This window comes from Scyliorhinus canicula, chromosome 11, assembly GCF_902713615.1.
Source record: "Scyliorhinus canicula chromosome 11, sScyCan1.1, whole genome shotgun sequence".
Lineage (NCBI taxonomy): Eukaryota > Metazoa > Chordata > Chondrichthyes > Carcharhiniformes > Scyliorhinidae > Scyliorhinus > Scyliorhinus canicula.
In genome coordinates, this window is record NC_052156.1 from 30201917 (window position 1) to 30229591 (window position 27675).

The window sequence follows — 27675 nt, forward strand, 5'->3', positions numbered from 1 at the left end:
GAAGTTTGTCTGCGCTTTAGTTTTGAGAAGAAAATGCATTTCATAGCATCTTTGACATAACGAGAAGACTTTGCAGGCAATTATATTTTTGTAATGTTGGGGAAATTGAGCCTTGTCACTCGGCAATAAGAACCCAGTAGATCATAGAAAAGAACCAGAGGTGGTTCCAGTAACTGCCTGAAATAAGTGCATGGTTAATTTGTGTTTAAATTGGAGATTGAGAATGTTAGCTTGAGCCCAATATGATTTTGGTACCTAATTAGCAGTCCATGTGTAGAGAAGCTCAAAGGTAAGCAATTCAGTTATTTCTGTGGGGCCAGGAGGAACTTGAATGCTTCCCTCTGCCCCCAACTGACATTTTTAAAACTAGGTCCAGAGGTTAACTGGATTGTCCAATGTTCCTGTGGTCCTGAACCGGCTGGCCATGTTAACTAGCCCAACCCTCAAACGTTTAGGTCTCCAGTCAACACCATCAATGAACAATACAGCACAGGAACAGGCCCTTCGGCCCTCCAAGCTTGCACCGACCATGGTACCTGCCTAAACTAAAACCGTCTGCACTTAGAGTCCGTATCCCTCCATTCCCACCCTATTTCTATATTTGGCTAGATGCACTTAACTGCTGCTATCGTACCTGCACCCACCATCTCCCCAGGCAGCATGTTCCATATATTTACCACTCTCTGTAAAAAAAAATTTTTAAAACTTGCCTAGCACATTTACTCTAAGCTTTTCCCCACGCACTTTAAACCTATGTCCTTTAGTACTTTACTCTCCTACCCTAGGAAAGAGCATCTGACTATCCACTCTGTCCATGCCACTCATAATCTTGTAGACCTCTATCAGGTCGCCTCGCACCCTCCGTTGGATCAGTGAGAACATCTAACCGCTCTGCATAGCTAAGGCCCTCCATGCCAGGCAACATCCTAGTAAACCGCTTCTGTACTCTCTCCAAAGCATCCACATCCTTCTGGTAGTGTGGTGACCAGAATTGTACACTATTCCAAATGAGGCCTAACTAAGGTCCTGGACAGCTGCAACATGACTTGCCATGTGTAGACTTGCCATTGAATATAAAAATATGATTTTTATATTCAATGCCCCGACCAATGAAGGCCAGCATGCCGTACACCTTCTTGACCACCTTATCCACATCGGTTGACAAGCACGCCCAAATCTCTGTCTGTCGGTACTTGCAAGAGTTCTACCATTTACTGTGTAATTCATACATGCATTGGACTTTCCAAAGTGCATTACCTCACACTTGTCCAGATTAAACTCCATCTGCCAATTCTCTGCCCAAGACTCCAACTAGTTTATATCCTGCTTTATCCTCTGACAATCCTCTTCACTACCCACAGCTCCACTAATATTTTGCTGTCTACGAATTTACTAATCAGACCAGCAACATTTTGTTCCAAATCATTTATATACACTGTGAACAACAAAGGTCCCAGAACTGATCCCTCTGGAATGCTGCTGGTCACACCCTTCCACTACTACCCTCTGTCTTGTGTGACCGAGCCAGTTCTGTATCCAACTTACCAGCTCTCCTCTGATCCCATGTGACTTCACCTTTTGTACCAGTCTACCATGAGGTACCTTGCCAAAGGCTGTATTGAAGTCCTATACAACATCTACTGCTTTTCCCTCATCTATATCACTTCCTCTAAAAACTCGATCAAATTAGTGAGGCACAACCTCCCCGTCACGAAACCATGCTGTCCATCACTAATAAGTCTATTTGTTTCCAAATGTGAGTAAATCCCAAGAATCTTTTCCAATAATTTCCCTACCACTGATGTATGGCTCACTGGCCTATAATTTCCTGGATTATCCCTGCTGCCCTTCTTAAACAATGGAACAACATTGGCTACTCTCTAGTCCTCTGGAACTTCAAGTGTAGAAAATGAGGATACAAAGATTACTGTCAAGGCCCCAGCAATTTCCTCCTTTGCCTCCCTCAGTATTCTGGAGTAGATCCCATCAGGCCCTGGGGATTTATCTACTTTAACCCTTTTTAAGATGCCCAACACCTCCTCTTTATTAATATCAACATGACTCAGAATATCTACATGGAATATCAGATAGGTGTCCCTGAATCTATATCAGCCAGCTGCCCCAAAATCTCGAGAACAAAATCCAGCACTGTTGCAGCTTATTTGGGGTCAGCATGGACCCACAGTCAATAATGAAAACACCAGATGACTGGCACTGGTTGAGTGATAAATGTTGGTCAGGACAGGGAGAACTGCCCTGTTAAAAGGCACACTTAGTACTGGAGCATATTCTGTGTTAAACCAACAACTTTCTAACACGGGTGCTATTGCAGAAGCAAGGCTGACATTAATGTTATTTGGTAAGACGTGTACATTTACCTATATCTAGTGACCTGTGCAGCGTTCCCCTCCCTTGGCGATGCATAGCACTAAGTAAGCATATATTTTATCGCATTGGAGATATGCAGATCTTCTGTGGCATTGCACATGGTGATCATCAGGATGTTTTGGAAAAATATATAAATCTGGTTGTTTGAAGTATAAAACATATGGGAAATATATGGTATAAGCAGGAGGGCGAGTGAGATGGAGGAAAGAAGAAGAAACAAGAAGCAGAATGGCTAGGTTCGGAGGAGAAAGCACAGATGAGCATGAACAGAGCAGGAGTGGGGTCAGAGGCTGAAAGAGACACAGCAAGTAGGTATCAAGACTTGGGCAGTTGAGTGGGAAAGGGCATAGTGTGAAAGTTTGTGGGTAAGGAGGGAAAGCTTGGTAAGATGCAGATGATGGAGTTGGAAGAAGTCAAAAGTTGGTTGGGGAGGAGGGAGTGTTAGAAAGTCTGGGGCAGCTAAAGGAAACCAATATAGTCATGTGAATGTACAAATTGCCCGATTGATTGACATGGAACCAAAATGACTTATTTCTGGCTGGCTTTAATTAAAAAGTTAAAGTATTTTTATTCCAGTTTTTCCAACATTTTACATTAATCACAAGAACCCCCCCAACACATTCAACCCTCACTCACCCCACCTCCCTCAGTCAACGGTAACCAACTCTCCAAAATCTCTCCAACGCTGCCAGCAAATAGTTCCACTCTACCCGATCAAACGCCATTTCCGCATCTATTGCCACCAGCACCTCCAACTCTCTTCCCTCTGCCGGAGAAGGCACCACATTCAGCAATCGCCTCACATTTGATGACAACTTAATGAACCCTGTCTGATCCTCCCCAATCACCCTCGGAAGACATACCTCCAACCTTAACGCCAGTACCTTTGCCAATACCTTGGTATCCACTTTCAGCAAAGATATGGGTCTATACGACACACACTCCACAGGATCCTTATCTTATTTAAGCAGCAACGAGACGGTAGGCAAGACCCCCCCCCCACGTCTATCGAGTTCTTGAACATTTCCACCAACAACAGCGCCAGCTTATCCTTAAATCTTATAAAGTTCGACCGGTAACCCGTTGGGCCCCGCCGCCTTCCCCGCCTGCATCTTCCAGATTTTCTTCCTCTACCCCCACTGGCTCCTTCAGCTCTGCCTATCCACTTCCCCCAACCACGGGGCATTCTGAACTCCCCCAGGAATCCCTCCTCTTCCGCACATACTCTGGTGGCTCCAACTTGTACAAGTCCGTATAAAACTCCTCAAACACCTTGTTAATCTGTGCCAGAGTCATCACCAACTCCGTCCTATCCAGAACCATCTCCCCAGCCGTGGCCTGCCTGCGAAGCTGACCTGCCAACATCTGACCCACTTTCTCCCTATACTCCTGAACAGCCCCCCTTGCCCTTCTCAACTAACGCACCGCTTTCCCTGTGGACAGCAGGTTGACCTTCACCTGCAGCTCCTTCCTCTTTGCCCAGAGCCCCGGACCTTGGTCCCCCGCATACCTCCCATCCACATCCAAAATCTCTTCAATCAATCATTGGCATTCCTCACTCTCCACGTTAGCCTTAAACGAGATCACCTTCCTCCTCACCACTGCCTTCAGAGCCTCTCAAACCACAGTCAGCAAGACCTCCCCCATGCAATTGAACCCCACATACTCCTCAATCGCCTTCCTGAACTTGTCATTGAAGCTCTGATCTGCCAATAACCCCATCCATCCTCCACTCTAGCTTCTGGGCCATCCCTGTCTCCAGTACCATGTCCAACCTGTGCGGAGCGAGATCGGAGATCACAATTGCCAAATACTCTGCCCTCTTAACTCCAGCCAACAGCACCTTCTTCAGCACAAAAAAATAAATCCTTCAGAATACCTTGTGAACCGGGAAAAACATCCACCTCTTCCTGAGCCTCATCTGGTCCTTCACCCTCAGATGGGTGTCTTCCATCATCACATCGGCCTTTAAAGGCAGAAAAACCCTCGCCCCCTTCACTGGTCCCTTGATCCCCTTCACATTCTATGTCACCATTCTGTCTGGGGTCTGCCATCACCATTACTCAGGCCCCGCCCATCTGGCCGAATCTGCCTATCATTTGTTACTGTCTAACCCTGCCCCCAAGAATCCCCCCCCCCCATCCGCTTCCTCTTGCAAACACCTCACACACTATCGATCCCCTCCCCCAACATTCCCACCTCCCTTTCCATCGAAACCTGTTCAACCAGGCTCCAACGACCATGGTTGTGTCCCTCCCCACACACACACACACACTCCCGTTTACTAGTTAACCTTCATTTGGCTAGTGCAGTGACCCGTCAGAGCCTCTGCCCTCCCCCATCCCGGTCCCTCAGGCCTACATTCCCCCAAGAAACATGAAAACACACCCATAAGGAGAAAGAAAGAGACAAAAACAAAATCCCAATCCAAGGGAAAAACTCAATAAAAAAACATTCCCAGTCCCCACCAACAAAGTCCAAATCCCAACTCTCAATCTTTCAGCCTTAACGAACACCTCTGACACCTCAAAATAAAAGTCCTTCGAGTTATGAGTCACTAAGCTTCGCTGGGTAGACCAATCCGAACCTCACTCCGCTGCCTTAGTGCCGCCTTCACCTGTCCAAAGGCTGCCTGCCTTCTCGCCAACTCCCCCGCCAGACCTTGGTATATGCATATATCCGTGCCTTCCCGCTTCACATCTCGCCCCGCTCAAAACCTTCTCCTTCACGTGGTGCCTGTGCAAGCAGACTATGACCGCCAGTGGTGGCTCATTTGTTTTAGGCTTTGGCTGAAGTGACCGATGCGCCCTGTCCAACTCAGAGGGAGGGAGGGCTCTACCCCTCCCCCATCAACTCAGCAAACTTCTTTGCAAAAGTCAGCCTCTGGCCCTCCAACCCCTTTGGCAGACCCATGATCCTCACATTTTGTCTCCTCTCCTGTTTTCCAGATCCTCCACCTTCGCTCTGAACCCTTCTCACCCATCGAGGGTAACTGGTCTCTGTACTGTGATAGTGCTCCCCGCCCTTCAACTTCTCTCCTTGTTGCTGACCTCTTTGTCAATGCAGCCTTTATGGGGGCACGTGTCTCATCCACCAACTCTTTAAGAAGGCAGTCATCTCCCTCTGAAGCACCTCTAAATGTTTGGCGAACAGCCTTTCAAACTCCATCGACACATCTTCGAATCATAGTTTCAACCGTGATGGGAGAAGCCCCATCTGTTGACCCAGGCCCTTTCAGCTTTCTTTCCAAAACCTTTTTCTGGGATTTAGACATTCCCCAGCTCCTTTTGACTTCCCACACCAGCTCATCCAGAAACTACCCCTGAGACCAGGCATAAAAGTCCAAAAATCGAAGACTCCAGCAGGAGCCGCCTAATGTGGACCTCCACCTCCATGTTGCCAAGTCCCTCCACTCTACACCCAAGCAGCAATTAAACTCCCAGTGTGGATTTTAGTGTTTTCAGTTCCGTTAGCATTGTGATCTAATGCTCCTTAACTTATGAAATTGCATACCCTATTTAATAGCAATGCCACAGGTGTTAGTCACACGTGTCCCATTATGTGCGCATTTCAGTACCAAACTGTCAACTGGTTGGTCCAAACTCCAAAGTAAAAACGACATGAGGAAAAACCTTTTCATGCAGCAAGTGGTTACGGTCGGAACGCTATGATTGAACCTGTTTCTGCCACTCTGACAAAGTATTTAAAAGAGGATCAAATTGCTAACTGAAAAGGAAGAATGTGCCAGGGGAATGGGGAGAAAACAGGGGAAAATGGCTCATTTGGAGAGCCAAGTGCAGACACAAGGCGGTTAATGGCTTCTGTGCTCCAAGAGTTCTGTGATTCTGAATCAGAAAAAACGTACTAAAAATCTGAGGTGAAAAATTCTCCCAGCCCTGCAATTACTTCCCCATTTTCTGTTTCATCTGCTGTTTTCCAATTCTGTCTGCTCTCCTGGTCATCTAATTTAATTTCTGAACCACAATAATTTGGTTGAATAGCCAATTTGACTTGATGCAAATACTTGTGCTATTTGCTAATAAACAGGTCACTCAATTTCCAAAATTACAGAGCAAAGTAATTACAGGCACATGGGCGATTTTGTCTTTTTGACAAACCTACCATTGCTATTGGGGGCAAACAATCCTGCAGCTGACTGTCGACCTTTAGTTGGCAGATATGGAAAAGTATTTAAGCACATCATACATGCACTCACTGACTACTGCTGGTGACAAGATGCCAGGAAAAAAAAAACATACCCAGCCGTAAACAGGAGGCCTGTTAAATAAACAATGATGTCAAATGTTTCTTAATCGTCATCTCACTCATGTTTTCCCACTGCTGGTGATTCCTTATGGGCTGTTTCACAGGTGCCAGCAACCTTCCAAGACCTTCTATTTTCAGTGGGCGAGTGAAGACCCGCACTGGCCTTCCACAGAAAAAGAAATCAAGTCACACGTGTAATTCAGCCAAGCCCTGTTTAGACAGGTGATTTGTTGCACTATACAGCTTCAGAAGTTCCCAACTTGGATCCCAGTGAGAAAAATTACCTGATCTCTGCCAGGACTGAAGTACGAGTGCAAGATCTGCATACCTGCAGAAAGGAGAAGAAAATTGGACACTATTCCCACTCCCAAAGAAAGTGCGAATGTATGGACAGTGTAATGCCACTGCAATCAAATAGCCTATTCACACTCATTGTCTCAGTTCACATGTGAACAGGAGTAGGTCATTAAGCCCCTGGATTCTTAGGCCAGTCGTAGCTGTTAGGTATCCTAACAGCATCCTCTTGCCTTGTCCCTTAGGGATATACATTGTTCCTGTTATGTTCCTTTACACTGGTGGCTCAATACCCATTAAATCTAGTGTATCCTGCCCTCTTGTTGGTTCTTGAATCTATTGCTGTAGAAAATGATTTTAAATGCACTCCAGAAGTTCAGTACCCCGGTTTCCCAATCTTTATGAAAATTAAGAGTGTCCAATTAAAACAACTTTGCTGCAAGCCTCACTCATCTCTGAGTTACTATATTCTGCCACTTCATTGCTGTAATTCAGGTCCCTGGAGACAACTATCATTTCAGTTTTAAGTCCTCTAACTATAGTCTCCGATCCCTTACCCACACCCGTACTAATATTACAGTAGTATATTTAAGATTCTTGCGTACAAGGCAGTTGTCCTCCGAACTCTTCTCCAAGATCCTCGTGTACAAAGCGGTCGTTCTCCCAACTCTCCTACATGGCACAGAAACTTGGACTACTTACAGACACCACCTCAAGAACCTGGAGATGTACCATCAATGGTGTCTGAGATGGATTCTCTGTAGCAGCAGGGAGGACTGGCGTACTATCATCCTTGTCTTTGAAGGTGCCAAGAGCACCAGCATCAAGACCATGATCATCTGAAACCTAATCTGCTGGGTCGGCGATGTGTTTAGGATGTCAGAGTCCCGACTGCCGAAGCAAATCTTCTTTGCCCAGCTCAAGGAAGGATCCCGAACAGGAGGACAAAGGAAGCACTTCAAAGACACCCTGAAGGCTTACCTCAAGAAATGCAACATAAACGTAAACGCCTGGGAGACCCGTGCTCAGAAGAGACCCACTTGAAGAAACATCATGATTGAAGTGACAATTGTCCCAGGATACCCAATGGCAAGCGAGGCCCAGAAAAGGAGCCCGAGAAAGGAATACCTTTGATCTCGAGTCCAAGGACTGAACTCACCTCCCAGAAACACCTCCCAAGTGAAACATCAGCCATGCAAGAACCCACAGAACTCATGACCAGTAATACAAAGTTTCTTGGGTGGACAATCATACTCGCTAGCAAATGATTTCCGAAGAAGATGTATATTTAATCGATAAGAATCCTCCTCAAGTTTTTCACCATCTTTTATAAAGCCATTGAAACGTATAACTCCCAATTCTGCAATCATGTTGCAATTGGATTGGATTTGTTTATTGTCACGTGTACCGAGGTACAGTGAAAAGTATTTTTCTGCTCAACAGATCATTCAGTACATTGAAGAAAAGGGAATTAAACAAAATTCAAGAAAATACATGAGAATACATAATAGGGCAACACAAGATATACAATGTAACTACATAAGCATTGGCATCGGTTGAAGCATACAGGGTGTAGTGTTAATGAGGTCAGTCAATAAAAGGGTCATTTAGGAGTCTGGTGACAGTGGGGAAGTAGCTGTTTTTGAGTCTGTTCATTCGTGTTCTCAGACTTGCCCGATGGAAGAAGTTGGAAAAGTGAGTAAGCGGGTGGGAGGGATCCTTGATTATGCTGCCCGCTTTCCCCCGGCAGCGGGAGGTGTAGATGGAATCAATGGATGGGAGGCAGGTTCGTGTGATGGACTGGGCGGTATTCACGACTCTCTGAAGTTCCTTGCGGTCCTGGGCCGAGCAGTTGCCATACCAGGCTGTGATGCAGCCCGATAGGATGCTTTCTATAGTGCATCTGTAAAAGTTGGTAAGGGTTAATGTGGACATGCCGAATTTTCTTAGTTTCCTGAGGAAGTATAGGCGCTGTTGTGCTTTCTTGGTGATAGCGTCGACGTGAGTGGACCAGGATAGATTTTTGGTGATGTGCACCCCTAGGAATTTGAAACTGCTAACCATCTCCACCTCGGCTCCGTTGATGCTGACAGGGGTGTGTACAGTACTTTGCTTCCTGAAGTCGATGAACAGCTCTTTAGTTTTGCTAGCATTGAGGGAGAGATTGTTGTCGTTACACCACTCCACTAGGTTCTCTATCTCCCTCCTGTATTCGGACTTGTCGTTATTCGAGATCCGGCCCACTATGGTCGTATCGTCAGCAAACTTGTAGATGGAGTTGGAACCAAGTTTTGCCACGCAGTCGTGTGTGTACAGGGAGTAGAGTAGGGGGCTAAGTACGCAGCCTTGTGGGGCACCGGTATTGAGGAGGAGCTGTTGGTGTTCATTCTTACTGATTGTGGTCTGTTGGTCAGAAAGTCAAGGATCCAGTTGCAGAGTGGAGAGCCAAGTCCTAGGTTTTGGAGCTTTGATATGAGCTTGGCTGGGATTATGGTGTTGAAGGCGGAGCTGTAGTCAATAAATAGGAGTCTGATGTAGGAGTCCTTGTTTTCGAGATGCTCTAGGGATGAGTGTAGGGCCAGGGAAATGGCATCTGATGTGGACCGGTTGCGACGGTATGCGAATTGAAGTGGGTCAAGGCGTTCCGGGAGTATGGAGGTGATGCGCTTCATGATCAGCCTCTCGAAGCACTTCATTACAACTGACGTCAGGGTCACCGGGCGGTAGTCATTGAGGCATGTTGCCTGGTTCTTCTTTGGTACCGGTATGGTCTTCTTGAAGCAGGTGGGGACCTCGGAGTGGAGTAGGGATAGGTTAAAGATGTCTGTGAATACCTCTGCCAGCTGGTATGTGCAGGCTCTGAGTGCACGACCAGGGATCCCGTCCGGGCCCATCGCCTTCCGTGGGTTCACTTTCAGGAAGGCCGATCTGACTTCAGAAACTGTGATGGTGGGTATGGGTGAATTATGGGCTGCTGGGGCACTTAACAGCGGATTGTTGGTTACCTGCTCAAACCGAGCATAGAATGCATTAAGTTCATCGGGGAGGGGTGTGCTGCTGCCTGAGATACTGCTCGGCTTCGCTTTGTAGCCCGTTATGTTGTTTAGTCCTTGCCACAACCGCCGAGAGTCTGTCTGTGACTCTAGCTTAGTTTGATATTCTCTCTTGGCATCTCGGATGGCTTTGCGGAGGTCGTACCTGGATTTCTTGTATAGGACAGGGTCGTCTGCCTTGAACGCCTCAGATCTGTCCTTCAGTAGGGAGTCAATCTCGCCGTTGAGCCATGGTTTCCGGTTGGGGAACGTACGTACTGCTTTCTTTGGCACGCAGTCGTCCACACATTTGCTGATGAAGTCTGTGACGGTGGTGGCATACTTATTTAAGTTAGTCGCTGAGTTCTTAAATATGGACCAATCCACTGTCTCTAAGCTGTCACGTAAGAGTTCTTCTGTCTCCTCGGACCAACACTGCACAACCTTCTTAGCTGGATTCTCCCGCTTGAGTTTCTGCTTGTAAGCCGGGAGAAGGAGCACAGTCTTATGGTCTGATTTCCCAAAGTGCAGTCGGGGGATGGAACGGTAGGCGCCCTTGATTTTTGAGTAGCAGTGGTCAAGAGTGTTGTCGCCCCTGGTGGGACAGGAGATGTGCTGGTGGAATTTTGGCAGTACACTCTTGAGGTTGGCTTTGTTGAAGTCTCCGGCTACAATGAACAAGGCCTCCGGGTGTTCTGTTTCGTAGTTGTTTATGACTGTGTACAGTTCATCCAGCGCCTTCCTCACTTCTGCCTGGGGTGGGATGTAGACCGCTGTGATAATGGCTGAAGTGAACTCACGTTGAAGATAGTATGGGCGGCACTTCACCTTCTAATTCACCTTCACCTTCGGATTTTACCTTCTAAATCAGTGGTGGGCAACCTAGAGTGGGTGCATAAGTGGCCCTCCTTCATCTCGCTGGCCACAAGATTTAAACCGGACATGTTCACTAACCATAACCCCATGTATAAGATTAAATACATTTAACACGCATGGAACGTTTCATTTTTAAAAAAATTTAGAGTACCCAATTCTTTTTTCCAACTAAGGGGCAATTTAGCGCGGCCAATCCACCTACCCTGCACATCTTTGGGTTGTGGGGGACGCAGACACGGGGAGAATGTGCAAACTCCACCGGTCAGTGACCCGTGGCCGGGATGGAACCCGGGTCCTCGGTGGCATGAGGCAGCAGTGCTAACCACTATGCCACCATGCCGCTCTCACATGGAACATTACATAACGAACTTTAGAGAAACAATCAACTTCAACCATGGTAAAACAAAATAATTTTTTAAATTTTGGAATCACAGGGAACACACTGCTCCCACAGTCGATGCTGTGTGCAATCAGCAGACACATCACTTCACTTACCCTTGGTTTTATGTGGGTATCACTTCAGTCATATTGGTGAGAAAAAAAGCTACACGGACGGAAACCAGCAGAAACTTTCAACACTGTGGACAACGGTGGACAAAATGCACTCATTGGTCTAGGTGGTATTTGAGCCTCTAATTCACTCAGTTTATTTCTTGTATAGGTAGCAGACTTTATTGTGTCTTTCTACATTAATGATGCATTCCTCACACCATTTAACTTTTTTCCGGTGTTACGTTAGCCTCTTGTGAAGCATTCTTTTCATCTGAAATATCTACATCACAGCTTATAACCTGAACTCTGCTCGTATCCCATTTTAAAAGCAGCTTTTTGCTATAATTATGATGTTAATAAGATTATTATGCTTTGGGACCGTGTCTTTAATCATAGGTAAAATACAGGGAGCTACATGATCTTTCTTTTCTGAAGTCTGCCTGACAACAAGCCTAGGTCACATACCTGTTATAAGGAGACCTGGATTGATTTGCTGGAAGGAAGGTGTACGGTTTCACACTTGGAAGCAATGGCAACGGTATCTGTGCTTACAGTGGTTAGACTGGTAGTGCCATGAAGGTTACAAATGTCTAGTTTTAAACCGTTATATTACCAGTTGTCCATTTGATTCTAGGATCAGACACAGTTGGGGTCTAAAGAATAGCTAATCAGAATTTCTATCTGGTTACAAAGCCCATGTGACCATGGACATGGGTTTTGAGAGGGGAAATGTGCCAAAGAAGCCATTGCCAAATCAGGTTACAGGCTTTCCTAAAATATCACAAAGTTAGTCTGCCTAGCTTTGAGAGTGAAAGGGCGGCTAGAGGCCGGATGTCTGGTTCACTATGCAAGAATACAGATGAGAGCTCAGGCTCAGTTTGTAAAGACAAAACCTGGGAGGAGTTAAAATGTGACTGGAAGATTCACCTCACTTGCACAAGAGAAGGTTGTTCCAGAAAAACTCTCAACATGAACAAAGTTCTAGGATTAAAAGTTAACAGGCTAAGAAAGGGAAAGAATGAAAGTAAACCCAATGAGCCACAAATCACTTTTGACTGATTCCAGGAGAATTGAGTGGCCCAGACCTTACAGTCTCCAGATCATCGGAGATCGAACATACCAGCACCCCCCCCCCCCCCCCCCGGGATGTGCTTCAGGACCCCGTGAAAGTCTCGGACCCCCCCCCCCCCCCCCCCCCCAAAATGTGCTTCAGGACCCGCGGGAGGCTCAACACTGACTCCGGGTGAATTTCCCGGGAAGTTTGAACTTCTAATAGGCAAGTCCCCCACTCCCAAGGACCCACTGAAAAAGTCTCCGTCTCCAAGACAGTTCTGACGTACTTACTGGCTAACTATCAGGAAATGTAAGACAGAAAGATTCCAGTCCAACTCCTGGGTAACTATATAACACACAGGCCTGTTGATGACCATTAAACTACTCCACCAAGAGGTTAACACCTACAGAGGTGGGGCAGGAAAGGAAATCAACACAAGAATAACCTGATAAACTCAGTTGGACGGCTTGTAAAACCATGTTTTACAGCTGCACTGTAGAAAGCATTCTATCTGGCTGCATCACAGCCTGGCATGGCAACTGCTTGGCCTAAGACTGGAAGAAACTACAGTCGTGAACACTGCCCAGTCCATCACGCGAAACCGTCTCCCATCCATTGACTCTGTCTACACCTCCCGTTGCTTTGGGAAAATGGGCAACATAATCAAAGACCCCTCCCACCCGGGTTATTCTCGCTTCCAACCTCTTCCATCGGGCAGGATATACAAAAGTCTGTGAACATGCACTAACAGATTCAAAAACAGCTTCTTCCCCACTCTAACCAGACTCCTGAATGATCCTTTTATGGACTGAACTGATTTCGCCACGCTTCTTCCCTACTGAGTAGCACTACACTGTGTACGCTTCACCCGATGTCTATGTATTTACTTTGAGTATCTATCGTATGAGCTATGTTTTTCATATATGGAGCAATCTATTTGGACTGTACGCAGAACAATACTTTTCACTGTACCTTGGTACCCGTGACATTCTACCCAAATCCAAAATTCAAAACACAGGCACAGGTTTGTGTCTGCTCTACGGAGTTACAGAAAATGGAAATTAATATAAACGGTTGCAAATGATTGCAGCAGCGTCCAGTTTTCTACTGGATGTTTTTATACTGTTCTCCAGTAGTAATTAATAGTACATTTGCAGTTTCTTTTGGCATTTTAATGCTATTAAATTCTGTCATTACATTTTTCAATGATCTAATGTTCTGAATAGACTTATCCAAAAGAACTGCATATAGTTCTGTATAAAATGCAAATTAACTTATTTTATTAAAATACATGGGACTGACAACAACTCTACAGGTATCCAATGAAATACCATGTTATCCCCACTCAATAGCAAAGAAACAAACAAAAAAAACTTAAAACAATAAACCTCCCAATTATTTATAACCACTTAAACACACTTGTTGCATCGTACGGACTCAGTTTACCGCATTAGTCCACCGTTAATCCTCACATCTGCTAAGTCAATATAAAGCGGTGAATATTTGCTTTAGTAATGTCTTCTTTGATAAGCAAGTTGTTTGCTGATTGGATCATCATGTAGAATGCTGTAATATAGCTGTCTCCAATTCAGCCACATTGCACCAGTGCATTAGTCTGAAGTTTGGGGGTGGGCATAGTAATGGACAAGATATGTCTGCTATGCAAGAGTCCATGATGTACAAGTCAGCTGTGTGTCCACCTTTGGGAAAGACTTCATGAAACTTACCAGGAATCCACACATTAAACGAAATGGATGCACCTTTTACCTTACAGGTTGGTATCATTAAATCTGAACAATGGCAACTCCCAGAATTGGTTACAAGTCCACAGATGCTGCATATTATTCGCTGGCCTACAGCACCCAAAGAAACATAACTGCACAGCTTTCTCCATTGCTCTTGACGAGATCACCAAGCAACCAGTCTTGTTGATGTTAAGGTTAAGGGATTCAAGTCTTCAGTGTGTGCAGCACGATGTAGAGAGGGTTCTGAGGCACTACGGTGGATTTTGGGTAATGAATGTTGCAACAGTTCAACAGAGGATAAAATCTGTAACAATTTCAGAAAGAAAAATCAAGCAATGGGCACACATTTGAGTCTAATACATGCAATTCATGTAGCTTGAATTACAGTTATGCAATTTAAGATGTATGGAATTATGGTTAGAATCTATTATCCATTTTAATCCTTAAGGGGTTTCTTAAGATTCCTCGTAATTCATTTTAAGAAACCTTTTGTAATATCAATGCTGCTCCAGTCCTTTGTCTCATCAGCTGTTTGATAGAAAAACAGTTTCATCCTTGTAACCCAATCACAAAAAATCCTGAATGTACATCTTCCATATCTGCCTGTTATTAATCATCTCCTGCATTTGTTGTATTCTGTATCTAGAATTCCATATGGTTATATCAGCTGACACATGAGCCTTCGGATTCCTAATGCAGTCAATCATTCCAGACTACCTGTGCGAATGTAATTTACTGGTGGAAATGGGAGCCTTATGCCTCGAGGCTAATCATACTCACCCTCTGCAAAACTCAGATTGAGCCTGCTCCCTAACATCTAAATGAAAACCAAGGGTGGAATTCTCACAAGCTGCCGTGTTCGATGGCAAATATGACGGGAGGCCCAGGAATAAGTGTTAATTTACAGCGGGATCCTCCGCTGGTGCTCGCCATGGTGGGTTGGAAAACCCACCAGAGGCCGGTGTGAACCTTGTTTGCATCCCGTTAATGGGATGAAAACTAAGACCCCTCCTCCCCCCCCCAACCAATGCCAGCTTGAAACATATTCGGAACAGTATAGCGTGCAGCTGTCAGGACTCACCGGAACAATACCTGGGGCAGCTTGTGGAGTTCAAGATGGAGGCTCCCTGGAACGGCACAGCTGTGGACCAAGGGTGCATCGGCAGGATGACCATCCAGATTTGGTGGCCTGGGGATAGGTCGATCATCCAACCTCAGGATTTTCCTGAAGATCGATCTTCATTCTCAGGAGATCCATCTTCTGGTCTCGAAATGCTCCTGGAGATCTATCTTCATTTTTAGGAGGTCCACCTTTCCTCAATAGAGGGTCAGCGTTATTGGGCAACCTTTCAATATGGCGTGCGAGCACAAGGGCGGATCATGTGCCCTCCAGGCCATCCCCGCCACTGAATACTGTGTGTAACACCTGGGTGCATAATTAATGAGGTCAGGGCCAGAAGAGAGTTGGTGTGTTTCCCTGCCAACCTCCTCAGCGGGAAAGACCACGACAATAGCCGCGGCACTTGAATTGCAAAATGGGAGAATTCCGCCTCAAATCATAATGGTTGTTAAATGTAGAATTTATAACAGATTGGACCGAAAATGTAATATCCAAACATATTTTCTAAATTTAAATTCAACTGGTGGGTCCACAACTTAAAATTACATTTGTTCATAACAGAACAATGCAAAAAGGTAATTATTTTATTACAGCACTTGTCTTAAAAGAGAAAGGATTGTGTACTGTTTTTTAAAGGCAATAAACATTATTCTGCAAAAGAAGCCACAGTACCAAAATGGCTCTTATCAAAGTCACAAATGACATCCTTTGTGACTGTGACAAAGATAAATGTTCCCTCCTTGCCCTCAACCTGTCTGCAGCCTTTGACATGATTGACCACACCATCTTCCTTCAAGGTCCGGCTGGCAGAGGGCTCAGGTCCCTGACCTGCTATTGTTTCCAGCAGGGACTAAGTGGAGAAGATGTTGTCTAATGCATTGGTAGGTTGCAATGAACATACACTCAATTTGTAAGTGCTTAATCTTTTTTTTAAAAAGGACATTATACTCTGGCCTAAGCACACAAGATAATTATCATCATTATAAATATATCTGGTTCTTCCAAGATCATCACAAGTTGGAAAACAAGGATTGACATGGATGTGTGCAGAGCAGGAAATCACTACAAGAAAGCAGTGAAGGTGGATGTTGGAACCTTCTTTCAAGAGCGCCGGGGTCATCATTCTTAGATGGGTATTTAGAACTCTTTTCTTAATCCCCAAGGAAATAAGAATCCTTTGCCTTCAAATCACTGCTTCTTGCAAACGTTGGGAGGGCTGTCACACCTTGTCTACAGTAAGAAGTCTTACAACACCAGGTTAAAGTCCAACAGGTTTGTTTCAAACACGAGCTTTCGGAGCACGGCTCCTTCTTCAGGTGAATGGAAAGGCTTGTTCCAGAAATGTTTTCTGGAACAAGCCTTTCCATTCACCTGAAGAAGGAGCCGTGCTCCGAAAGCTCGTGTTTGAAACAAACCTGTTGGACTTTAACCTGGTGTTGTAAGACTTCTTACTGTGCTCACCCCAGTCCAACGCCGGCATCTCCACATCATGGACACCTTGTCTAGACATGGTGAAAATAAGTCTTAATCATTTTATGTAACAAGGTTAAAAAAAATACCAACAGCAGTTGAGAAGACAAACAACCCAAGTGTATTTGTCGAAGATCACCTCAAAAGTGGACCAAATTCTCAATGTCACCATTGTATATTTGCAATTGTAATCAGAATACTAAAGCACCTGATGCTATCAAAAAACATTTAGTACCATCTGATAGTTTACAATTTCCAGAGTACGTCTGGTAGCTGCTGTACAAATGTCTATAATTTGCTTCTGGCACACTGTACTCCTTTCTAAGTTTAGCAGAAGACTACAGGATATTTGATTGCATGAGCCCGACTTAAATGGTTTCCAATCACAAAATAAATATAGATGATAGAGGTCATTCAGCCTATCTCAGTTATAAAAAGCTACAATTCTTCCAGTTATGACATGCATAACTCCTAAAGTGTATGTCTCCTCTGCTCTTTCTGGAAGTTTATTAGAGTCAAAGAGTTTTACAGCACATCCGTGACAACCATCAAGCACCTAACTATTCTAATCCTATTTTCCAGCACTTGGGACCGTAGCCTTGTATTCTATGGTATTTCAAGTGCTCATCTAAATATTTCTTAAAAGTTGTGAGGGTTCCCGCCTCTACCACACTTTCAGGTAGTGATCCAAATTCCAACCACCCTCTGGGTGAAAGTTTTTCCTCACATCTTCTCTAAACCTCCTTCCCATTATCTTAAATCTATGGCCTCTGATTATTGACCCCTCCACTAAAGGGAAAAGTACCTGACTATCCACCCGATCTATTTCCCTCATAATTTTATACACATCAATCAGGTCTCCCCTCGGCCTTCTCTGCTCCAGGGGGAACAACCCCAGCCCTAACCAGTCTCTCTTGACAGCTGAAACAATCCAGCCCAGGCAACATTCTAGTGAATCTCCTCTGCACCCTCTCCAGTAAAATCACTTCCTTTCTATTGTGTGGTGACCAGAACTGTACACAGTACTCCAGCCGGGGCCTAACCAGCGTTTTATACAGCTCCAGCATAACTTCCTTGCTCTTAGATATAAATATACAGAAATACAGCACAGAACATGCCCTTCGGCCCACGATGTTGTGCCGAACTTTTATCCTAGGTTAATCATAGAATTTTGGACACTAAGGGCAATTTATCATGGCCAATCCACCCAACCTGCACATCTTTGGACTGTGGGAGGAAACCGGAGTACCCGGAGGAAACCCACGCACACACGGGGAGGATGTGCAGACTCCACACAGACAGTGACCCAAGTCGAAATCCAACTTGGGACCCTGGAGCTGTGAAGCAATTGCGCTATCCACAATGCTACCTTGCTGCCCTTAAGAAGAAATTAATCTACACTCCATTATTCTACCCTAACCCATGTACCTATCCAATAGCCACTTGAAGGTCCCTAATGTTTCCGACTCAACTACTTCAACAGGCAGCACATTCCATGCCCCCACTAGTCTCTGGGTAAAGAACCTACCTCTGACATCCCCCCTATATCTTCCACCATTTACCTTACATTTATGTCCCCTTGTAATGGTTTGTTCCACCCGGGGAAAAATTCTCTGACTGTCTATCTATTCCAATGATCATCTTATAAACCTCTATCAAGTCGCCCCTCATCCTTCTCCGTTCTAATGAGAAAAGGCCTAGCACTCTCAACTTTTCCTCGTAAGACCTACTCTCCATTCCAGGCAACATCCTGGTAAATCTCCTTTGCACCTTTTCCAAAGCTTCCACATCCTTCCTGGAGGTGACCAGAACTGTACACAGTACTCCAAATGTGGCCTGACCATGGTTTTGTACAGCTGCATCATCACTTCACGGCTCTTAAATTCAATCCCTCTGCTAATGAACGCTAGCACACCATAGGCCTTCTTCACAGCTCTATCCACTTGAGTGGCAACTTTCAAAGATCTATGAACATAGACTCCAAGATCTCTCTGCTCCTCTACATTGCCAAGAACCCTACCGTTAACCCTGTATTCCGCATTCATATTTGTCCTTCCAAAATGGACAACCTCACACTTGTCAGGGTTAAACTCCATCTGCCACTTCTCAGCCCAGCTCTGCATCCTATCTATGTCTCTTTGAAGCCGACAACAGCCCTCCTCACTATCCACAACTCCACCAATCTTCGTATCATCTGCAAATTTACTGACCCACCCTTCAACTCCCTCATCCAAGTCGTTAATGAAAATCACAAACAGCAGAGGACCCAGAACTGATCCCTGCGGTACGCCACTGGTAACTGGGCTCCAGGCTGAATATTTGCCATCCACCACCACTCTCTGTCTTCTATTGGTTAGCCAGTTCGCTATCCAACTGGCCAAATTTCCCACTATCCCATGCCTCCTTACTTTCTGCATAAGCCTACCATGGGGAACCTTATCAAATGCCTTACTAAAATCTATGTACACTACATCCACTGCTTTACCTTCATCCACATGCTTGGTCACCTCCACAAAGAAGTCAATAAGACTTGTAAGGCAAGACCTACCCCATACAAATCCGTGCTGACTATCCCTAATCAAGCAGTGTCTTTCCAGATGCTCAGAAATGCTATCCCTCAGTACCCTTTCCATTACTTTGCCTACCACCAAAGTAAGACTAACTGGCCTGTAATTCCCAGGGTTATCCCTATTCCCTTTTTTGAACAGGGGCACGACATTCGCCACTCTCCAATCCTCTGGTACCACCCCTGTTGACAGCGAGGACGAAAAGATCATTGCCAACGGCTCTGCAATTTCATTTCTTGCTTCCCATAGAATCCTTGGATATATCCCATCAGGCCCAGGGGACTTGTTTATCCTCAAGTTTTTCAAAATGCCCAACACATCTTCCTTCCTAACAAGTATCTCCTCGAGCTTACCAGTCTGTTTCACACTGTCCTCTCCAACAATATGGCCCCTCTCGTTTGTAAATATTGAAGAAAAATACTTGATCAAGACCTCTCCTATCTCTTCAGACTCAATACACAATCTCCCGCTACTGTCCTTGATCGGACCTACCCTCGCTCTAGTCATTCTCATATTTCTCACATGTGTAAAAGGCCTTGTCGTTTTCCTTGATCCTACCCGCCAAAGATTTTTCATGCCCTCTCTTAGCTCTCCTAATCCCTTTCTTCAGTTCCCTCCTGGCTGTCTTGTATCCCTCCAGCGCCCTGTCTGAACCTTGTTTCCTCAGCCTTACATAATTCTCCTTCTTCCTCTTAACAAGACATTCAACCTCTCTTGTCAACCATGGTTCCCTCACTCGACCATCTCTTCCCTGCCTGACAGGGACATACATATCAAAAACACGCAGTACCTGTTCCTTGAACAAGTTCCACATTTCACTTGTGTCCTTCCCTGACAGCCTATGTTCCCAACTTATGCACTTCAATTCTTGTCTGACAGCATTGTATTTACCCTTCCCCCAATTGTAAACCTTGCCCGGTTGCATGCACCTATCCCTCTCCATTACTAAAGTGAAAGTCACAGAATTGTGGTCACTACCTCCAAAATGCTCCCCCACTAACAAATCTATCACCTGCCCTGGTTCATTACCAAGTACCAAATCCAATATGGCCTCCCCTCTGGTCGGACAATCTACATACTGTGTTAGAAAAGCTTCCTGGACACACTGCACAATCACTACCCCATCCAAACTATTTGATCTAAAGAGTTTCCACTCAATGTTTGGGAAGTTGAAGTCACCCATGACTACTACCCTGTGACTTCTGCACCTTTCCAAAATCTGTTTCCCAATCTGTTCCTCCACATCTCTGCTGCTATTGGGGGCCTATAGAAAACTCCCAACAAGGTGACTGCTCCTTTCCTATTTCTGACTTCAACCCATATTACCTCAGTAGGCAGATCCCCCTCGAACTGCCTTTCTGCAGCTATTATACTATCTCTAATTAATAATGCCACCCCCCCCCCCCACCTCTTTTACCATCCTTCCTAATCTTGTTGAAACATCTATAACCAGGGACCTCCAACAACCATTTCTGCCCCATCTCTATCCATGTCTCCGTGATGGCCACCACATCGTAGTCCCAAGTACCGACCCATGCCTTAAGTTCACCCACCTTATTCCTGATGCTTCTTGCATTGAAGTATACACACTTCAACCCATCTCCTTGCTGCAAGTACTCTCCTTTGTCAGTGTTACCTTCCCCACTGTATCATTACGTGCTTTGGCGTCCTGAATATCGGCTTCCTTAGTTGCTGGACTACAAATCCGGTTCCCATTCCCCAGCCAAATTAATTTAAACCCTCCCGAAGACTACTAGAAAACCTCCCCCCCAGGATATTGGTGCCCCTCTGGTTCAGATGCAACCTGTCCTGCTTGTACAGGTCCCATCTTCCCCAGAATGCGTTCCAATTATCCAAATACCTGAAGCCCTCCCTCCTACACCATTCCTGCAGCCACGTGTTCAACTGCACTCTCTCCCTATTCCTAGCCTCGCTATCATGTGGCACCGGCAACAAACCAGAGATGACAACTCTGTCTGTCCTGCCTTTAACATCCAGCCTAACTCCCTAAACTTGTTTATTACCTCCACACCCCTTGCCCTACCTATGTCGTTGGTACCAATGTGCACCACAATTTCTGGCTGCTCACCCTCCCCCTTCAGGATCCTGAAGACACGATTCGAGACATCCCTGGCCCTGGCACCCGGGAGGCAACATACCTTCCGGGAGTCTCGCTCGCGACCATAGAATCTCCTATCTATTGCCCTAACCATTGAATCTCCTATTACTATTGCTTTTCTATGCTCCTCACTTCCCTTCTGAGCCCCAGAGCCAGACTCAGTACCAGAGACCTGGCAGCTAGGGCCTTCCCCCGGTAGGTCATCCCCCCCCAACAGCATCCAAAATGGTATACTAGTTTTGAAGAGGAACGGCCACGAGGGATCCCTGCACTGTCTGCCTGTTAGTTTTCCTTTCCCTGACTGTAACCCAGCTACTCTTGTTCAGTACCTTGGGTGTGGCTACCTCCCTGTAACTCTTCTTGATAACCCCCTCTGCCTCCCGGATGATCTGACGTTCATCCAGCTCCAGCTCCCTAATACAGTCTCTGAGGAGCTGGAGTTGGGTGCACTTGCTGCAGGTATAGTCAGCGGGGACACCAGTGATATCCCTCATCACCCACATCCTACAGGAGGAGCATGCAACTGCCCTAGCCTCCATCCCCTCTTACTCTACAGAATTAGCTGCCCCATAGACCAACTGGACCTCCGCCCTCTGACTCTGCTCCCAGTCAGCTGTACACTCTGTAAACTCCTGGCTCCTTTCACACTCTTTGAGGAAATGAAATGAAAGGAGCACCTTACTCCCTCCTCACCGAACTCCCTCAGTCACCAAACTCTCACTGTAGCACTCAAATGCAACCAGTTCAGCACTCCAGTGTAAACCCTTATACTCAATGCCTCTGTTAATAAAGGCAAGAATCCCATTGCCTTCTTAACCACCTTATCTACCTGTCATGCTGACTTCAGAGATCTGGGGACATACAGACTAAGATCCCTTTGATCATCTGTATTTTGTCGGGTCCGACCATTCATTTTATATTCCCTTGCCTTGTCAGTCCTCCCAAAATGTATTACCTCACACTTTTCATGTTGAATTCCATTTGTCACCCTTCTCCCCATCTAACCAGCTCATCTATATCGTCATGTAATCTCTGGCCTTGCTCCTCACTATTTACCACACCATCAATTTTTTGTGTCATCTGCGAACTTACTTATACCTCCTACATTAACATCATTAATGTATACGACAAACCCAGCACCGATCCCTGCAGTACACCACTAGACATAGATTTCCAGTCATAAAAACAACCTTCAACCAGCACCCTCTGCCTCCTGCCACTAAGCTAGTTTTGGATCCAGTTTGCTAAATTGCTCTCGATCCCATGAGCCCTTACCGTCTTCATCAACTTTCCATGTGGGACCTTGTCAAAAGTCATTAGTTCTGGAATGAGTCCTAACTTCACCCTTCACTTATTTAACCTTGTTCTATTGTCTTGGTTTACTTTGAAAAAAGCACTGCATTTATCTTTTCTATACCACGTAATTGTATTTTGTAAAATTGTTCTTCATTCAAAGAGATCATGGCGCGATTCTCCCAACGGGCGGCTAAGTGCTGACGCCGGAGTAAAAACGGGAGTGTTTTACACCGGCGTCGGCGCCCATTCCGGGGCCCCATTCGGCGGCCCACATGGGGCTAGGACGACGCTGGAGCGGCCTCCGCTGCCGATCCCGGCCTGAACCAGGCACCGCGGGGTCCATGCATGCGCAGTTGGGCCAGCGCCAACTAGCGCATGCGCAGTGGCCTTCCCTGCGGCGGCCCCGACCTAAATGCCGCAGGGCTACAGGAGCCAGCATGGAGGAAAGGAGGCCGGAGGGCAGAGTGGCCGGCCCGCCGATTGGTGGGCCCCGGTCGCGGGCCAGGCCACTACGGAGGCCCCCCACCCCACCCCACAGGCCGCACCCAGACCCTTCAACGCCGAGGTCCCGCTGGCTCAGAGGATGTTAGAACAGCGCTGGCGGGACTCCACTTTTTGTTGACGACCGTTCGGCCCAGAAAATCGGCGTGCCGGCCCATGGGTGCATACCCCGACCGGCGCCGGCACCGATTCTCCGCATTGCAGAGAATGGCATGGCGCGATTCGCGCGGCACTGCGCCTATTCTCCGACCCGTCAGGGGTTCGGAGAATTCCGCCCCACATTTCTCCAACCTCTTGCTACTTCTTTGGTATTCTCGCAGTCCAAAGATTCTGGGATTAATCCTGTGACTTTTCTCTGAATTCCCTGCAAATATGTTCTAGTGCCTTAAACGATCAGAACTGGACACAGCAGTCAGGATCTTACCAGAGTACATCTTGTTGTAGTATAATTTGACTTGCACTCACTGATTATATAGTTGGATTTACTGAGTGTGTGAAAAGTACATACAAGATCAGCTCAGAAACCTGGCACGCTTGCCCCATAAAATAAAATATATAATCCAGGTCTTATTTTTGTGGTTTATCATCAGTAAATCAGCAGGGGCCCCCTCACTTTCTTTAGTCTTACCTGAGGAAAGAGAGGTCGATCATCCTTGCTCCTGTTCAAACAGTTTGCTACAAGTCTCTTCATTGCTTTGGGGCAATTTTTGTAGAGTTTACTGAGGTCAGGTGTTAAAAATCCTCTTCCCACCATGAAAATAATCTAATCGCATAAAGGCAAAGGAAAGTACAAAAACTTTTAAATTGCGTTAGAATCCATAGAATCTTGACATTGCCGAACGAGGCCATTCAGCCCACGAGGTCTGCACCGACTCTCCATTGGTGTTGTACCAATGGATAAAAGAATATGAAATATTTATCAGAAATGTAAAAAAAATACTTTTTATAAAAAAAAATGTAAAACAGTAACAGCTGAAAATGCTCAGCAGGTCTGGCAGCATCTCTGGAGAGAGAAGCAGAGTAAATACTCCAGGTCACATTAACCTGAAACATTGGAGGAATCTAGTGCAGGGGACAGGGTTCACAGCCACTGGTTAGAGAACCAGCGCGAGTCTCTTTTGAGAAGGTGTGCCACAACATGTGCCACTCAGGCATTAACGGGCCAGTGGTGGGCCTTCCCGGAGAATCAAGGACCCTGGGCCCAGAGGTCTTATCCATCAAGAGCTCCTAGCCAATCAGAGGACGGAAGCACCACTGGGGAGTCAGTGGTAGCTGCTGGTACAACACGCACATGAGGCCTAGGATCATCACCTGGATCACAGTCCATATGTGAGTGATGGTAGGAGGGGGGAGAGGCAGAGGGAGGTTGGCAATAATGATGGGGGGGGGTTAGTTCTCAGTGGGCCCCACTCCCTCTTCCTGATGCCGGATCACTCAATTGGGCAGTCAATGCCTTTGAGTGGAACCCCCCCCCCCCCCCCCCCCCCCCCCGGAGCTCAGAAGCAGCCCCACCTGGTTTGCTTGTCATGCTGCCCACATGGCATGTCCCATGCCCACCGCTCGGCTAATACCAGTAGCTGCAGGATGAGACCCATAAGTGAGCATTAATTTCCCACCTAACGGCCTCAATTAGCAGTGAGGCGGGAGAGTTCCATCACCCTTTCTCGCCACAGATTTCAATGGGATGGTGATGGGAAAGGGGTGGTGCTGCCCCAATTCCGCCTGACTAAATACCAGACCCCGCTACTGAACTCGCCACGGGGGACAATGCAATTTAAAAAAAATTAACTTAGGGGCTGTGGGTGTCACTGGTTAGGTCGGCATTTAATGCCCATCCCTAGTTGCCCTTCAGAAGGTGATGGTGAGCTGCCTTCTTGTGCCGCCGCAATCCATGTGGTGTAGATACGCCTATTGTGCTATTTGGGAGGGAGTTCCAAGGTTTTTGACCCAGCGACAGTGAAGGAACGCCAATATATTTCCAAGTCAGGGCGGTGCGTGACTTGGAGAGTAACCTCCAGGTGGTGGGGTTCCCAGGAATCTGCTGCTCTTGTCCTTCTAGATGGTCGTGGGTTTGGAATTCTGCCTGATAACCATGTTTCTCTCGCTACAGATGCTGCCAGACCCTTTGAGCATTTCCATCAGGTTATGCTTTTCCAGAATCCACATTATTTTGCTTTTATACCAAATGTTTTGTTTAGACAGATGGTGGTAAGTTGGAACTCTTGCTGGCATTTTTTGTTTTATTTTTAATTTTCCAGCCCAAAAAAGTGGCAGGAAACAGGATGTAACAAAAGGACTTTGTTCCAACCTGGTACAGTTTACCTCAAAAAATCTTTCTGACAGATCACTTCAATGACCATATGCCTGCGGATGAGAGCACATGTGACCCATGCCGTCGGGAACGCGGCCGGTCGGGGACGGAGCATCAGCAGGCAGGCCTCGGGCAATGTCCTGAGATTGTCGCTACGCCGCACTGGAGGGGGCGGAGCATCATGAAAGCGGCGCCCTCGATTTGGTGGAGAACTGTGATTCTACGGCCGATCACCGAACGTGATTTTGGGCTGGGAACCGGAAAATCCAGCCCAAGTGTTTTAATAAGCTCCATCTGGTGGCAGAGATGTGCAGATGCAGGTGTGGCCTTCACAACCTTGAGACACAGATCGCTAAACGCCGTCGCGTTTTACGACGGCGTGAACGGGCCGCTCCCAGGGCTAATTCTGGCCCCTACAGGGCGCGCTGGAGCGGTTCCAGCTGCCAATCCCTGCGCGAATTGTGCGCTGCGGGATACGCGTATGCGCAGTTGTGCCGGTGCCAACAAGGACATGCACAGTGGCACCGGCGCCAATCCGCGCATGCGCAGTGTCCTTCAACGCGCCGGCCCCGACGCAACATGGCGCAAGGCTACGGGGCGTAGGAAAGGAGGTCCCCAACCACAGAAGCCGGCCTGCCGATCGGTGGGCCCCGATCATGGGCCAGGCCACATCGAAGGCCCCCCCCCCGGGGTCGGACTCTTCCCACCCCCAACAGGTCGCCACCCAACCCTTCCATGCCAAGGTTCCCGCCGGCCCAGAGCAGGTGCTGAATTTGGAAATAAATCAAAATAGTTTGCGACATTATCGCTGTGAAATTAAACGTGTCAAGTAAAAAGCAAAACAGATTCCCAGTGGATAAAATGGCAGCCGTAGTACGAAACCCATATAGGTTGATAGATGTCAGTTTCCCTTTCTAACTTTGGGCTCTGAATTGGGTTGTTTCAGTTAGTGCAGCAATTGGATATAACGGTTTTCAGGGCCTGCTGAACAAATGTTTTGGATCGCTGTTTGGCGACTCCTGCTGGAAAATGTACAAATATTAACAGATCAGGCACTGCTCCCTGAAGTTTTATAGTTTGTGGTTCACACCTGAAGAAGGGCCTCTGAATGGCTTTACTTCCCCCCTCCCCCCCTAAACAAGTGGAACAAAATCCATGACATGTGTACCGCAAACTGTAGGTCATAGCTGAGGCATACACCTATAAAACCCAATTGTGCTGCATCATCATAAGGAGGAACGTTTCTGGGGACCAAGGGAAGGGAAAAATTAATAAATCAATATCCAAAGCAAACTGGACAACTGCTCTGTGCCATCTGGTCATACAGTAGCACTGTCGGAGACGCAGAACAAGTCACTCGCCTGCAGTAGTGTGTGACAAAGGGAAAAGAGCAGAGAAAAGCAATTGGGAAGTGGAGGAGCAAGCAAATACCAAGAACATGTTTGTTGTGTACTTACCTGATCTCGATTGTTTATGTGGGAGTAGGGCAGCTCTCCTGTCATTAGTTCAAACAGCACAGTACCGTATGAATAGACGTCAGATTGAAAACTGTATGGATTTACTTCCTCCATTCGGATGACCTCCGGTGCCTAGAGAAACAATTCTTTGTGATAAGTTACACCACGCATGGGACCTTTTGAAAGTTTTAGGAAGTCGAAATCTGAGAAAATATTCTTTCATGCAAACTGCACAATAATGAAACTTTTTTTTTCTAAAAATGTAGAGTCCTCAATTCATTTTTCCAACTAAGGGGCAATTTCGCGTGGCCAATCCACCTACCCTGCACATCTTTGGGTTGTGGGGGCGAAACCCACGCAAACACGGGGGGGGAAATGTGCAAACTCCACACAGACAGGGACTCCGAGCCGGGATCGAACCTGGGACCTCGGCGCCGTGAGGCAGCAGGACTAACCCACTGCGCCACTGTGCTGCCCCAATCATGAAACTTAAGGTAGTTAGGTGTGCAGCCATATGTTAGCACAAGACATTCGTTTTAAGAGAGGAAGAAAATAAACAGGAGGTACGAAGAAATATTCCATGTTGTTTATGACTTCCTAATCTGAGGAGTAGGTTAGGAATAGCCAGTCTGCGGAATAATTCTGGCCAATCTTGCCGAAATGAATAATTAGAGCAGACTGAAATAT

General features: G+C 46.4%; 1 protein-coding gene across 4 annotated transcripts in view; it reads right to left on the reverse strand.

The window, feature by feature from the left end:
* Window positions 1-13559: 13559 nt before the first annotated feature.
* raf1b (Raf-1 proto-oncogene, serine/threonine kinase b) overlaps window positions 13560-27675 on the reverse strand; it is a 170304-nt gene continuing 156188 nt past the window's right edge. For all 4 annotated transcript variants that reach the window (XM_038812686.1, XM_038812684.1, XM_038812683.1 and 1 more), the window contains 3 exons: window positions 26989-27120; window positions 23849-23983; window positions 13560-14451 (listed from right to left, as the gene is read on the reverse strand). In XM_038812686.1, the coding sequence (XP_038668614.1) occupies window positions 14311-14451; window positions 23849-23983; window positions 26989-27120 (408 nt within the window). In that variant the 3' untranslated portion in view covers window positions 13560-14310. The remainder of the gene's footprint in view (window positions 14452-23848; window positions 23984-26988; window positions 27121-27675) is intronic.